The 13,951-nt window shown below is 56.8% G+C and overlaps 1 protein-coding gene across 8 annotated transcripts in view; it reads left to right on the forward strand.

The window, feature by feature from the left end:
- The window catches only part of MAP2K3 (mitogen-activated protein kinase kinase 3), a 28,972-nt gene extending 16,134 nt beyond the window's left edge, over positions 1–12,838 (forward strand). For all 8 annotated transcript variants that reach the window (XM_066977567.1, XM_066977571.1, XM_048065779.2 and 5 more), the window contains exons 2-13: positions 229–261; positions 519–588; positions 1,791–1,839; positions 4,093–4,206; positions 4,521–4,640; positions 5,066–5,182; positions 5,416–5,467; positions 6,241–6,368; positions 6,988–7,065; positions 8,929–9,068; positions 9,846–9,891; positions 10,330–12,838. In XM_066977567.1, the coding sequence (XP_066833668.1) occupies positions 229–261; positions 519–588; positions 1,791–1,839; positions 4,093–4,206; positions 4,521–4,640; positions 5,066–5,182; positions 5,416–5,467; positions 6,241–6,368; positions 6,988–7,065; positions 8,929–9,068; positions 9,846–9,891; positions 10,330–10,413 (1,031 nt within the window). In that variant the 3' untranslated portion in view covers positions 10,414–12,838. The remainder of the gene's footprint in view (positions 1–228; positions 262–518; positions 589–1,790; positions 1,840–4,092; positions 4,207–4,520; positions 4,641–5,065; positions 5,183–5,415; positions 5,468–6,240; positions 6,369–6,987; positions 7,066–8,928; positions 9,069–9,845; positions 9,892–10,329) is intronic.
- Positions 12,839–13,951: the final 1,113 nt, after the last annotated feature.

Raw genomic sequence — 13,951 nt, forward strand, 5'->3', positions numbered from 1 at the left:
GGGGAGCGCAGGAGCTGGGGCAGCGGAGAGCTGGTCGGGGCCCCGCGCACGGCTGGTGGCGTGGGGACCTCTTGTGGCTGGTCAGCCCGGGCTGGGGCTGGGTGCCAGCACCCCTCTGTCCTGTCGGCATGTTCCTCTGACCGTGCGCGGGGCCGTGAGGGCTGTATGCTTTGTGCCCGCTGCTCTGGAGCACCAAAACTGACCCCGTGTCTCTCTGCTCTCTTCCAGATTCCAAGGGATCCTTGGAGCCGCACAAACCAGGTGAGCGCCCAGCAGGAACGGCAGCTTCAACCCGTCTCCTAAACGCCAGAAATCAAAAACCCCAAAGCAGAGGAACCCTTAATGGCCACGGGGGTTAACAGGCACTTTTGGGGTGGCTGGAGGAGCCTTGCAAGGCGTGAGACCAGGAAAACGGTTTCTGTTGGTGCACCCCTGGGCTGGGTGGCTGCGGGTGGGAGGATGCTTGAAGGAAGAAAAACAAAAATGCCAATTGCTCACGTGTGCGTCTTCTCTTCCAGTGAAAAGCAAGAAGAAGCGGGAGCTGAGGATAACATGTGTCCCCATCAAGCAGCCCGTTGCCAACACAACGTAAGTGCGGTTTGACGAAAAGCAGGCAGCTGAAATTCCTGCTCTGTGATGCTCTTCCCAAAACACCTTGGGCTGCGTCCCCGCCGCTGAGCCCTGCTTGTTCCAGGAGCCCTCTCCAGAGACCCTTGAGAGCTCCGGGAGAGCAGTGAAATCCTCAGAGGGGAAATTTCACTCCCTAAAAGCCCAGATAGGGCAGATCCCCCAGCGGGGGAGCTGGGGAAGTCCCCCGTTAGTGCCATGCAGCCTGGCATGCACGCAGCAGCCACCTCCTTCCCCTGTGGCTGCATCTCTCTGAATTTCCCTTGGCGAAGGCGTCAGCCTGGAGCCTGCAGGGTGCTTGCACGCCCAGAGCGCTCCTGTAGAGGCTGGTGCCAGGTGTCCGTGATTCCTTTTCTCTGCACTTTTCGAGGTGCAATGCAAATATTTGCGCAGTGCAAGGCTTTTGCCACGAGCCTGAGCACTTCCTTGAAGCTGGAGCTTGCTGCATCGCTCCGATGGGAGCTAAACAGGAGGCTAAAACAAATTGCTCAATTTCCAATCTGACAAGGTCACAGCTGGGGAAAGCACAGAAGCGAAGCACGAGGGACAAAAGGCTAATGTCTGCTCCAAAAGCACCCTGCTACCAGTAGTGGGAAGTGGGCAACGATGGGGAAAAAGCCATAAAGGAAGGCTTTTTGCCAGCGTGGTGTTGTGCAAAGTGTGACGCTGTGAAATGGTGGCTGCTCCGCATGCCAGGCTGCCTGGAACAGGCCGTCAAGTGTACACAAATGACTCACTGGTGGGGAATTACCTGTTGTTCCCTAGGCGTGTGTTTCGGGCTACGTGGCTGTCCTGTTACAACACCTGCCTGTCAAAACATGACAGCTGAGCCGCTCTGCCGCAGAAACATCTCATCTGATCAGTCGGGGTTCCTTGGGCTCGCCTCCCGAGCGGGGATGGTTTCGTAGCCTGCTGGTTCAATGCACGCCTCACCTCACTGACTCCCCGGGGTTCTCGCTGGCTGCGTTCAGCAAATGCTTTGTGGGTGGTGTTCGCACGATAAAAGCGTTTGTGAGCGCTTGGAGGGGGCTGATCTGAGCCCGTAACAACAAGGCACGGTGGAAAGCAGTGGTTGAAAGCGCTTGAAGGAACACGAAACCTGGCCCTGCAGGAGGGGGACCACGGAGCTGTGCTTTCCTCTGACTCTGTCTCTTTCCTTGTAGGCCCCCGAGGAACCTGGACTCCAGGACGTTCATCACCATCGGAGATAAAGTACGTGCTGACGTGGTTTCTTTTTGCTTCTTCCAGTTTGAGAGACCTGATAAAAAAAAAAAAACGCTGCTAGAAATAGCCACTGCTGCTCTTTTATTTCGTTCTCTTGTTACGGGCTCTCCTGGGGCTGCGGAAGGCTGTTTGCAAGTGAGCTAAAAATGCGGGGTGGTGCCTCGGGTCAGCCCTGCGCCTTGCTGCTTCCCCCCCAGGCTGGGCAGGTCGCTCCGTGGGCACCATCGGGGCCCCTCGGTGCAAGGCTTAAGGGTTTGGGGAGAGCTAGGATGGAAGGAGGAGTAAGAGGCAGCTTGAGCTAGGTCCAGGGCACAGCCCCACGGCCCTTGTTGTTTTCTAGCTGTTGTGTATTAATAGCTCGGGGAGAGAGGCTCCCTGTGGCAGCCTGGGCACAGCGTGTGCACTGGGCGAGCGCTGCAGCGTGGGGACAGCTCTCCGTGCTGGTTGCCGTCCCTGCAGGGCCTTTCTCCAAGGGATTCGGCAGCTGTGCTCTGCCTGCTCTGGTGCTTGCAGGAGGGGTCTGCTCTGGGCACTGGAGTGGCACTGCGTGGGGTGGAGGAAGGTTTGGGTCATGGGGTGGAGGATGACCTTGGGTCCATCCGATCTGTGCAGGTGATGTTCTGCCCCTCTGCAGGGCAGGGGGTGAGGGATGCAGCGGGGGGGATGCTGATTCTGTTGTTACATCGCCCCTGCCCCTGGGCAGGGCCGTCCTGGTTCCTGGAGCGTGCTGGGAACTGCCAGCTTCTGGGGAAGCCTGTGGGTAAATGCCAGGAAAAAAAAAAAAAAAACCACAACAATAACCTGGAACAACTGCACAACACGTGTCCTGAAAAGCACCACGAGATCCTTCCTGGAGGCTGCTGCAGGAGCAGCGAGCCTGTACCCTGCCTCTGCCCAGGCCAGCGGGACGGGGGCGGGTTGCAGGGTCCTCACGTCCCTGCTCTCCTCTCCCCTGCACCCACCGCCCTGCCTGGGACAGGGCCGGCACCTTCCCGTGCCAGGCAGCGCATATCTCACCGCTGAGCTCAACCCCAGCCCTCTCCTGCTCCCTGCCTCGGCCGCCTGCCAGCCACATCTGGCTCGCGTAAACGGGGCCGGCGGCGCTGCTTGCTGCTGGCCGCCCCGTGGCCAGCGTGGCTGGGGAGCTGGCTAGCCACCAGCCCGGCAGCCCCGGCTCCCATTTTGGCCCCCCAGCACTGGGTTCTGCTTCCCTCCTGCCCTGGGCGTTGCTCGCGGGCGGTGTTTCCGACGCGGCGCACGCTTTTCCCACCCTTTGTGGCTGCTGGGTCAGTTGGGCATCCTGGTATTATTTTTCTTCCCCGGGACCGGAGGAGGACTCGCAGGCTGGCTGAAGTTCTGCCTGGTTGAAAGGAGGTCTGTAACTTATTAGGAGCGATGAATGCAGCCTCCAAAAATAGCCCGTGGCTCACTCGAGCAGTTTATGCCCTGCCCAGCAGCGCAGGCAATTACAGGGTAACGCGTGTTTAGGGAAACTTGTCTGGGGGTTGCGCACAGGCTCGCTCGCTCCCTGCTGCACTCGGCTGCCTGAACACTGGGGGTTTGTCTTTTTTTCAGCCTGAAATGAAATCTGTAATTGCGCTCGCCTGAGCTCTTCCCTTGGTGCTAGCTCACGTTGTGCCTTGCTGGCTGCTTTCTGGTGGCGGGATGAGGTGCTGAAAGCAGGCACGATCCGAGCTGCCCGATGCTGGGAATCGGGTTGCGGCGTGTGCCACCGCATCTAAGAGCAGCTTTGCACAAGCTGGGTGCTGTCGGACACGCGGGTGTGCTTGCGGTCACACGGGGGTGGGCGGGGATGCCCTGCTGGGCACGGGGATCTGGTGCCCATCCCAATCGCTGCCCATGCTGGCAGGGGAGCTGCTGAAACCCTGCGGGTTGTTCACTGCAGAAATATCCTTGGGGCGGTCGTCCTGAGCGGGCAGACAGGCACCAACTGCTGGGGCCCTTTCCAGGGGCAGCGTGCCCTGGCTGTAAGGATGAAACTCCTCAGCTCTAGCTTCGGAGGGAGAATTTAGTGAGCTCTGGTGAGTTTGGGGCGCAACAAATAGGGAGGGAAAAATGCATCCATCTCCTCTGAGCCTGGTGCCTAGAGCTGCTGGAATCCTGTAGGCACCATCATTTGGGAATGCTCTTCATGAGAGAGATGCAAGCTTTGGATTTTGCCTTTGGCGATAAGCATGCCTATGTCTGATTGTTTTTGTTTTTTTACCTCTCTCCCTAAAGAACTTCGAGGTGGAAGCTGATGACCTGGTGACGATTTCGGAGCTGGGCCGTGGGGCTTATGGAGTGGTGGAGAAAGTCCGGCACGCGCAGAGCGGCACCATCATGGCCGTGAAGGTGAGCTCAGCTGCCTGCCAGAGGGCTGGGGGTTGGGACGTGCAGCTCCTGGTCGTGACAAAATGGGGACAGAGAGGTGCGGGAGGCTTGAGGAACGCTGGGTTCGGCAGCCTCCGGTGTCCCTGTGCAGCCTGGTGTGGCTCTTTCAAAGCAGGCTTTGAAATCCAGGCGTGGAGCCCTGGGCTTAGGTGGTGTCATCCCTTAAGGAGCTGTCTGGAAGAGGGAATCTGGGCATCGCCTGAGGGTGCTACTGGCTGCAGAACTCCACCTACATCAAAACCTTCTTTTTCTTTTTTTTTGTATATTTGTCTCAGAGGATTCGAGCGACTGTGAACACTCAGGAGCAGAAGAGGCTGTTGATGGACTTGGATATCTCCATGAGGACGGTCGACTGCTTCTACACCGTCACCTTCTACGGAGCCCTCTTCCGAGAGGTACTGGGCTGGTGGGGAGCTGCTGGGCTGTGCAACACCTTGGGGTGTGTGGGTTCTCCAAAGGCACAAAGCTATCTCAAGCCACCTTGGCTTTCTTCAGCCGAGCTGGGCTGCTTGAGATGGGGCAAAGTCGAACTCCTGCCTCCTCCAGGCAGCGTGCAGCAGGTCCCTTTTGTCCCCACGTTGTCCTTGGCTGGGCTGGATTTCAGGGAGACCCTCCTAGGGAGGCTGTTGCAGGCAGTTTTGGTGGTACCTGAACGTCTGTGCCCATCGCTGCCTGGTGTGGAGGCAGCGTGCTGGTGCCTGGGGAGCTCGGTTTGCCCTGGGTGGAAGGGGCAGGGTCTGTTTGTCTGTCCCCACCACTCCCTTCAGCTCCTGGGGTTTTCCAGGGAATTCCCACTCAGCTGCTTTCTCTCTATCTGCAGGGCGACGTGTGGATCTGCATGGAGCTCATGGACACCTCCCTAGATAAATTCTACAAGAAAGTACTAGAGAAGAAGAAAACCATCCCTGAAGACATTTTGGGGAAAATGGCCGTGTCTGTGAGTGCCTCTTGGGTTCATAAGTGGTTTTGTGCTCCCCCTAGGCCTTGCAGTGATGCATGCCACCCCTCACGTGAAACTCAGTGCTGTGTTTTGCCCTCATGGGGGGTTGAGTGCAGCCTGTCGGAGGTCTCTGCTCAGGCACACAGCGTTTAGAAATGGGTGGTGTGTTTGCAGTGAAATGCTGGTGCTGCGTGTGTCTAACAGTACTCTTCTGCTCTGTTTGTCACCAGATTGTACGGGCTCTGGAGCATCTGCACAGTAAACTGTCCGTAATCCATAGAGGTAGGTGCTGGATGGGATTCGTGTGTTGTGGTTGGAGTGCTAACTTTGAGATAAGTTGTATGGAGTGTGCCTCTGGGGCCCCTGCAGTGGTGTCTGGTGGCACTTGGGGTCATGGTGGGCAGACCCGGGTGCCCAAGACCTGTTCCTGAGATGTATCTTTAATGTGTCTCCTTGCGTGATGTTGTTCTCTTCATCCTTTCTGGATGAAGGGTTGAATATCATGACTGAGTTCCTCACTGCCTGTACTTCTGTGGACATCTCTGGCCCTCTCTGAGCACAGAGATGCATTGCAGGCAGCTCCTGGGGACAAAATCCCATACCCCTCCTGGCTGAGTAGTTCTGGCAAGGTGAGAGCTGAAGGAGACCTTGCAAATCATAGATGGGAATCGTAACACCCAGGTCCTGCTCTTCATCTTAATGTAGTTCCTTGTGGACAGCTCATGACGAGCATGGGACAAGCTGTCCCGAGAACTTGATAGGGGTTGAACTTTCAAGGCTGTGTTGGGCACACATATGCCCCCTAAGGAGCTGGGTATTAGCTCCTCAGCATTTTTATTTCAACTGCGTAAGGATCTTTTGATCTCCAGGCCTGCTCTGCCTGGAGGGCAGGGTTATAGTCCTGCCTGTGAATATTTACTTCGATAAAAGCACAGTGGGGTTTTGTCTCGGTTCCCTGGTCCCCTCTCAGGTCAGTGGGGAGCTCCCGGTGTTGTCCCAGGCTCTGCGATACCTCTGCAAAGGCCCCATCTGCTCTCTTGTGTTCTCTCTCTTAGACGTGAAACCTTCCAACGTGCTCATCAACAAGGAGGGACATGTGAAAATGTGCGACTTCGGGATCAGCGGCTACTTGGTGGACTCGGTCGCAAAGACCATGGATGCCGGCTGCAAACCGTACATGGCTGTAAGTGTGCTCGTGGGGAGCCGTCCAGCCTCGGCTCAAAGGCTTTCTCAAAAATCAGTCTGGATTCACCTCTGTCCTGAGACACAAAACCATTACAGAGTGCTCTGGGCTTCCTGATCCAGCAGGATCCTTCGAGGAGGGGATTACCCTCCCTGTAAGCCCTCCTGTTTGTGTTAATCCTGCAGCAGGCTCTTCCTTTGCCACCTTCCCTTCCCAGAAGGGTAAAAGCCTGGCTGGTGGTGGTTGTGGTGGTTGGACGGGCTGCTCTTCTTGGTTAGAAAACGCTGAGGCTTTTCTTGGCAGGATCATTTCATTCCATGCTCTCAAGTCAGTATGAATTTCCCTCTGCCATCCGTGGTGTGTGTGGGTAGCTTGTGCTCCTGGGGCAGGGACGGTACGAGTCACGCTCAGGAGCTGGAGGGGAGTGTTTGTGGCGTTCAGGTGGAACAAGACATGGCTTTCATCGGTGCTCGTAGATTTAACCTCAAACCCTGCCTTCGCGGGGACATGACCCAGGGGAATCCACCTAGCCTGGGTTTTGGAGCCAGAGCTTTGCTGTGTGTGGTTTGCACTGGGAAGATGAGACAGAGTTGTAATATCTTCCATTTTGCTCTTACAGCCAGAAAGAATAAATCCTGAGCTGAACCAGAAGGGCTACAACGTGAAGTCGGATGTCTGGAGTCTGGGGATCACAATGGTAAGGCCACGGGCTGAGGCCAGGGGGTGGGATGGGGTCTGCGTTGGGGGGCTCCGACCCTGCTGCAGGCACTGGGGTCTGATGCTTTCACCCCTGGGTGGATGCCCGCTAAATGGGGCTGAATTCTGAGCGTGACAGCTCAGGGCATGAGCAGATAACCCAGGGCACGGAGGGGTGGTGCTGCCCTGTGCATGCAGGGCCGCTGGGCTTTGGTGGGCATCCCCGAGCCTGGCTTTTAAAGCCACCTGCAAGGCTTTGCTTTGCAGTTCCCCACGCGCTGGCTGGCGAGGTGGTCAGCAGAGCTGGTTACAAGGAGCGGGGTTCTCTGTGGCTGGGTCGCAGCCTTCCCACGAGCACACCCCTCCCGTATTAGCAGTGCCTGCTAGGAAGATCATGATGAGTTCGCCTGCCTGCCTGGCAAGGGGTGATGTGCATGGCTTGCAGCAGTCCTGCCTCCGGGGTAGCTTGCAGCAGCCAGCAGAAAGGGGAAATGCTTTGAGTTCCAAAATCGCAGCTGCACAGGATGGTGGATCTACCTCCTGCAAGAAATGGATCTCACAGAAAACAGCTGAAGTCTTCTGGCACTGGAAGAAGGAAATCCCAGCTGTTGGCTTTAAGGGGATGCTGCCCGAGAACTCTTCTCTTGCTTTCCAGGAGACCGTCTCTCTGGGGCTAGATTACTTTCACGAGTTTGTCTTGCACCCTCTTAGTCACAGTTTTGTTTTGGGCACTGCATCCAAGCATTTGGGTGTGCTGCACAGATCTTTTGACAAATACTCTTTCCCTGGCTGGTCTTGTCCGGGGTGCCAAACCCAAGCCCCTTCTTCTCGGTACCCCCGTGCCATGTGGAGCTGGGCTGGCTGGCCAGCTGTGAAGCAGGCTGGAAATGTAATCAGCTCCGGCTTTCCTCCGAGATGCAGGAAGCTGTGGGATGGGAGATTGTGTCAGTGACGACATCTTTGAACCTTTCCAGTGCTGGATGGGAGAGGGGACCTTGCTGAAAGCCTGCCAGCCTGCAGCTGAAAGGAGCCCTGACCTGATTCCCTTTAATGTCTTCCTCCTGGGCTGGCTTCCTGTTTTTTTTATTTCTGGAGGGGTGTGATTGATTTCAGACCGGCTGAATTTAGGGCCATGGAGGTGCAGGGCTAATCCAGGCCCTTCTGGGCTGCTGGCTTCATTCAGCTCTCCAGCAGCGGGAGCTGAGTTCCCCAGATGGGGGCCCCTGGCTCTGCTCCACATCCCTGCACATTTCTCATCCCTCCCATCCCGTCCCACCCAGCCAGGCAGACCTGAAGGCTTTGCTGTCCAACTCCAGACAGGAGCTGGCCCTTGGCATGAGATGCCCAGGAGCTGTGAAGGGCTTTTTCCTGCTGGAATGGGTGATGGAGCAGGGCTGACGTGTACCAGCGACCCAGTAACTGAAGTGGTTTGGCAACAGTCTTCCTAAATTATGTTCTAGCAGTTTTTTGGGGGATTCATGGATTTTTTTTTTGTGCTCATGCAGCACTAGCCCGAGGCCCAGAGGCCAGTCCATGGTGAGCAGAGCACTTCAGAAGCCAGTGCAGAAACGGTGTGCGCGCTGCTGCTATCTTTTAAAATAATCCCATTTTACATATCTTTGTCTGCTTCCTGTAAATGCATTAATTTGCTGAGCAGGCCTCAAAAGGAAGTATTTTTGGCCTCTGGGTTTTTGTATTTAAAAAGGAAAAAAAAAAAAAAAGGTAGCGTGACCCAAATTGAGAACTGTTTGTAAGGAAAGAGGTTTTTCATTCTGAATCTGAGCTTGCTGCAGCCTCGGAGGCAGCAGGCTGTGTGGGGTGAAGGTGGCCCCAATGTCTCACGTCAGCCTGTCCCCGTCCCCAGATCGAGCTGGCCATTCTCCGCTTCCCGTACGAGTCCTGGGGCACCCCCTTCCAGCAGCTCAAGCAGGTGGTGGAGGAGCCGTCGCCCCAGCTGCCTGCCGACCGCTTCTCCAAGGACTTTGTGGACTTCACGGCGCAGTGGTGAGTCTCCAGAAGGGTTTGTGGCTTCCCCTGGCCTGCCCGAAAGGGTCTGCAGGGGTTGGAGCAAGGCGTGGGGCTGGGTTTGTCTGGCTTTGGAGCCCGCTTCTCCCTTCCTCCCTGTACCAAGCTGGCATTCGGCCACGGCAGGAAGCGCAGCCCGAGCGGGTTTTGCTCTCGGCCTGACTCACCCCAGGCTGCTGGAAGGTGCCGAGTTTCTCTTCCCCTTTTACTGTTGGCGCTGCTGAAATTTTGGTGGTTTCTGGCGAAGCGGCAATGAAACGAGAACAAACCCCTGGCACCGTCTGGGTGCCTCGGGGTGAGAGCTGATCCGTGGTTTTGCGGGCACCACGGCTGGAGAGCTGCTCCCCTCGGGGTGTCCCCTGCTCCTGGCGTGCTCTGAGCCCCTTGGGGAGGTGCCAGGGCTCCAGCGGGTCTTGAGGCGCTCTGCCCAGCCTGCCAGCTGGTGGGAATCCTCTCTCCTCCTTCCCTGGTTTGGGGGCAAGAGCAAGGCTGCCTGCTGCTTGGCTTGTCCCCTCCGTGGCAAAACCCTCACTCATGTTTTTTTTTTTTTGCGGTTCCCTCCCTGGCTGCTCTGCAGGGCCGCGTGGTTTAGGGAGGGAGAGGAGCCGGAGCAGCCCACGAGAAGGGAGTCGTGGTGCCTGGGAAGTGGAGGTCCCATCCCACAGACCCCATACAGAAGCGGGGGTGTGAGGGGAAGGAAAAGAAAAAAAGAGAAAAAAGATCCTACAGCCTTTCTCTTGTGTTTTTTCCTTCCAGCTTAAGGAAGAACCCCGCTGAGCGAATGAACTATTTAGAACTAATGGTAAGTGCGGAGCTGTTTCTGCTGGCCTCTGTCTCACTTCTGAAACATTTTGGGATAAAGGGCCCTAGCAAAACGGGGCAGCAAGACATGGGGGTGATTTTCAGGTGCATAGTGGGGTGGGTGTAGCTAAGATGGAAGGGCGTGCTGAATTCAGGGGTGGTAAGGTCAGGTTTCTAGGTGTTTTCTCCCTCTCTCCTATCTGCTCTTGGTGGCTTTAGGCAAACAGTGTCAAACGGTGGTAGCACAGCTGCCGGGGTGGGGTTAAACCCAGAAATGCCAAACCTGGAAGCGTTAAGCTTTGAGCTGAAGGATGGTGTCCACAGGAGCCTGGAGAGGGCACTGGTGTCCCCCTGGCCAGCTGTGTGACATCCCCCGGGGCTGCTTTTGAGCTGGTCTATCCTGCGATGTGACTGATGTCGTCTTGGTTCTTGTCGGCAGGAACACCCCTTCTTTACCTTGCACGACACCAAAGAGACTGACATGGCCTCCTTCGTGACAGAGATCCTCGGGGAAGACTCCTAACTCAAAGCTCACGGCTTCCTGCAGTCCCCTCCACCCGGCATCCCTGCAGCACAGCCGACGAGGACTCGAGTCAGTGGTGGTTTGCACAGATCACATTTCCCCAACCCACGGGCGTCTCCGGACCTGGCCGCCCTTGCAGTCTCTTTTCTCTTTGCCCCGTAACTGAAATCCCCCAGGGGGGAGCCTTCTGAAGCCGACACCTTCCCGACTAAGCCACCACAACCGAAGGCTCGGGAGCTTCCCGCGGGTGCCAGGCGCGTCCCCCACCAGGAGGGGATGGTGCCCACGGTACCCGAGCGGGGCCGAGCATCGGCTGTCATCAATCCTGGCACAACAGGCACAGTCTTTACCTTTCTTCCCCTTTGCTGACTGGGGAGGGCAGAGAGAAAACATTCTGCTGTGCTTTCCCACTCCTCGTCTGCGCTGCCCGAAGCCCCTTCCCCAAACCGTGTCCCTTCTGTGCCTGGCTCTCTGCCCCCAGGCTCCTGGGCAACTTTTTAGGAGGCTCCAGAGCTCCCTGGGTACACCGCTGTTCCCCCAAGAAGCCGTTTCAATGCCTGGTTCGACCCTTCAGTGCAGCACCAGACCTGGCATCCCCTTCCCACCCCCTCACCGACTCCATACGGCGGTCCCTCGAAGGTGGAGGGGGAAACATTTTTTGGATGAGCCCACCTCAACGCAAGTGGCAACCCGCGCTTCCCGCAGCACCTCGCCCAGCACACGGTGCTCTGTGTCCCGAGGGGCCGGGGTGGACGAGTGGGTCCTTGGTGGCTGCCTCCAGCCTCCCCTCCAGCCTCAGGTTTGGAGGACGCGGGGAGAGCAGGCATCCACCGCCTCCCGCAGCCGCTGCCTCTGCCTTTCCCGGCTCCTCGGCCGGAGAGGACGCTGCTCCATCTCCCTTCCCAGCCCGGGCTCCTGTAAGACCTCGCACTGTGACACCCCTCGTTTCGGAGGCCCTGCTGGCACCCTTGCGTCCCGAGCTGCCTTCGAGCCCCGCGGCTGCCCGCTGAGATGTCAGCCAAAACCGAAAACCCAACGACTTGCACGGGGGCTGCTGACAGTTGTACATTTTCCGTCTATATATAATGGACTTCGTAACGCGTTTCCTCGTTTTAATCTAACTTGCTATAAATTAAAAAGCCCTTCTGTGGGGGAGGAGGGAGGAGCGGTTTCTTCTCCGCTAGCAAATCCACTGTGAAAACCTGATGTGTTTCCCTGCTCCCCCAGCCTCAGCGCTCTGCGAGGAGTTACGGGAGCAAAAGGGATTTCTGTCTTCTGCTGTACGTGGTCACAGGACAAACGCACCGGCTGTGGATTTATTTTTTTTGATAGATTGAGTTTTCAGAGGGATTTTTTCCTTTTCTAATATATATTTGTGTGGGTGTATGTGCGCGTGCTCTATATATTATATATTTTTTAAAATCAACGATGAATGTGTGAATGTCTGTGTGGCTAGCAGTTTTGGTGAAATGGCTAGCAATTTTCTGGCTAAATTTGGGGTGGTGGGGAAGACTCCTGAAAGAGACCCTGGCTAAGATTTTTTTTCTTCTTTTTTTTTTTTTTAAAGAAATGCATCTATTTTTTAAGCGAATCTTTTAAAAACATTTTTTCCTGAAATCCCTGCCCTGGAGGTCTGGATTTTAGGGTGCATTTCCCTCCCGTTCGGGGTCCTCCACCTGCTGAAAGGCTTTTCCCCAGGGTCTGATCCCTCTCCCTGGGCGGACAAGCCCTGAAAAAAAGCATCAGAGGTGTTGAGATGGACGAACCCTGTTCAGCTTTGGGCTGACCCCGGCCCCCACCCCACCTCTTTGTGTAATATACGCTGATTGATGTTCTCCATGCCCCCCCCCCACCTCGGTCCCACTCTGCAAACCACCCGGCACTCGCTGAGCGCACCGATACCGGCTTGGTAGGACAGCTTTGCAGCTTCTGTACAAATTTGTACAATTGTAATTTTTTTTTTTTCATAGTCGTTTACTTTGGATTGTTTTTGTTTGCACGTTGAGCTTTTGTTTTTCCCCTTTCTCCTTGTTTTGAACCCTTTCCCCTTTCCTTACCTCACCCTTGTTTTGGTGCTTGGGGGAATGGCGATTTTTTTTTTTTTTGCATGTTTTTATTTTTGGCTGCCTTTCTCCTCTTGGACGCGATCCTGACTCCCGTGTTTCGGGGAAGGGGAACCTCTGCCCTTACAGATACTGGGCGATGCCTGCGGGGTGGGCTTGGGACCCTGCCCATGAAGCCAGGCGCTGCGGAAGAGGCGAACGCAGCAGCTCCGCGTCCCTCGGCTGGGGCTGGGTGCCACCAGCTTGGCTTTAAGGTGGGAGAGTTTTTTTTTGACCGCAGCGAAAGCCCCTCCGGCCCTGTATGTCTGAGAACGGTCTGTACCCACCCGACCCCATCCTTTTCAATAAAATCACCCCCCCAAACCAGCTCCTTGTCCTTCCTTTCATCGTTGGGGCACCCTCATCTCTCCAGCCGCCGGGGATGGGTGGGCGCAGCCCAGGACACCGGAGTGGGGTGACGGCACCGGGGTGCTTTTCCTTGGCCCTTTTTAGGGCTGGAGCAGGCACCGGGACCGGGGGCACCGTCCCCGGGCCGCCGCGAGGGGGAGGCAGCGGCCAGCGGCCGCCCGTGGGCTCCCGTGGGGCTGCGCCTCGCGTGGCCGCGGCGCAATGGGACGGGGAAAAGGGGGGGACGGGGGGGAACATGGGGGCTTCATCCCGAAATATTTGCCCTACGAGCTCTCCCCCACCGTGGCACGGAGCCGGGCAGGATGAGGCCGGGGGCAGCGGGGAGGTGGGGACGTGCTGGGAGGGGGGTGCGTGGGGTGCAGTGACCCCAAATAATGGCATGGGGAGGGGGCTCAGGGGGCTTCGCCTTCTGTGGGGCCAAGCTCGAGGGCTCTTGTTTCAATTAATAACTTAATAACTACAGCGAGAGCCATTAAAAATGTATCAGTGCCTCCGAGGAGAGAACTTGAGCAGAAACGGAAAATCCATCACTTTGAGCTCTCTTATTAGGAGAAGGTTTTTTGTCCCCCCCCCCCCTCATTTGTCTCAAACACCAGCAAAAAGGTGATTTCTGCCCGCTTGCTTCCCCGGGGATACACCAGAGGTGCCCAGAGGTGCCAAATGGGACCAGGCCTTGCCACAGAGAAAGGAAACTCATCGCCCCCAGGCCGAGGCGAGGACGGTGGCACCAGCGGGGCTGGGTGGGAGCACGGCGTCCCCATATGGGCTCCCCCAGTGCGCTGGGGGCACCCTCACTGGTCATACTGGGAGCTGGTGGGGCTCCTGGGAGCTTGGGCTCACGCCGTTCCTGAAGAGTGTTTGTGGGGGAGGCCGGCTGATAGCGATTAGCAGGGGGTGTGATGACGTGGGCAGCTTTCTGGGGCTGCGGGTTACTTATTTTGCTTAATTTGTCTTCTTTTTTACCTGAAGGCGGCTGAGGCTGGGTTTAGGGAGGGTTTCTTTTTGCTTCGGGTGGCCCAGGGAGACCTCCGCAGTACGGAGTGGCCTTTCCAGGCCCAGCCAGGCTG

This window comes from Anser cygnoides, chromosome 15 (assembly GCF_040182565.1).
Source record: "Anser cygnoides isolate HZ-2024a breed goose chromosome 15, Taihu_goose_T2T_genome, whole genome shotgun sequence".
Lineage (NCBI taxonomy): Eukaryota > Metazoa > Chordata > Aves > Anseriformes > Anatidae > Anser > Anser cygnoides.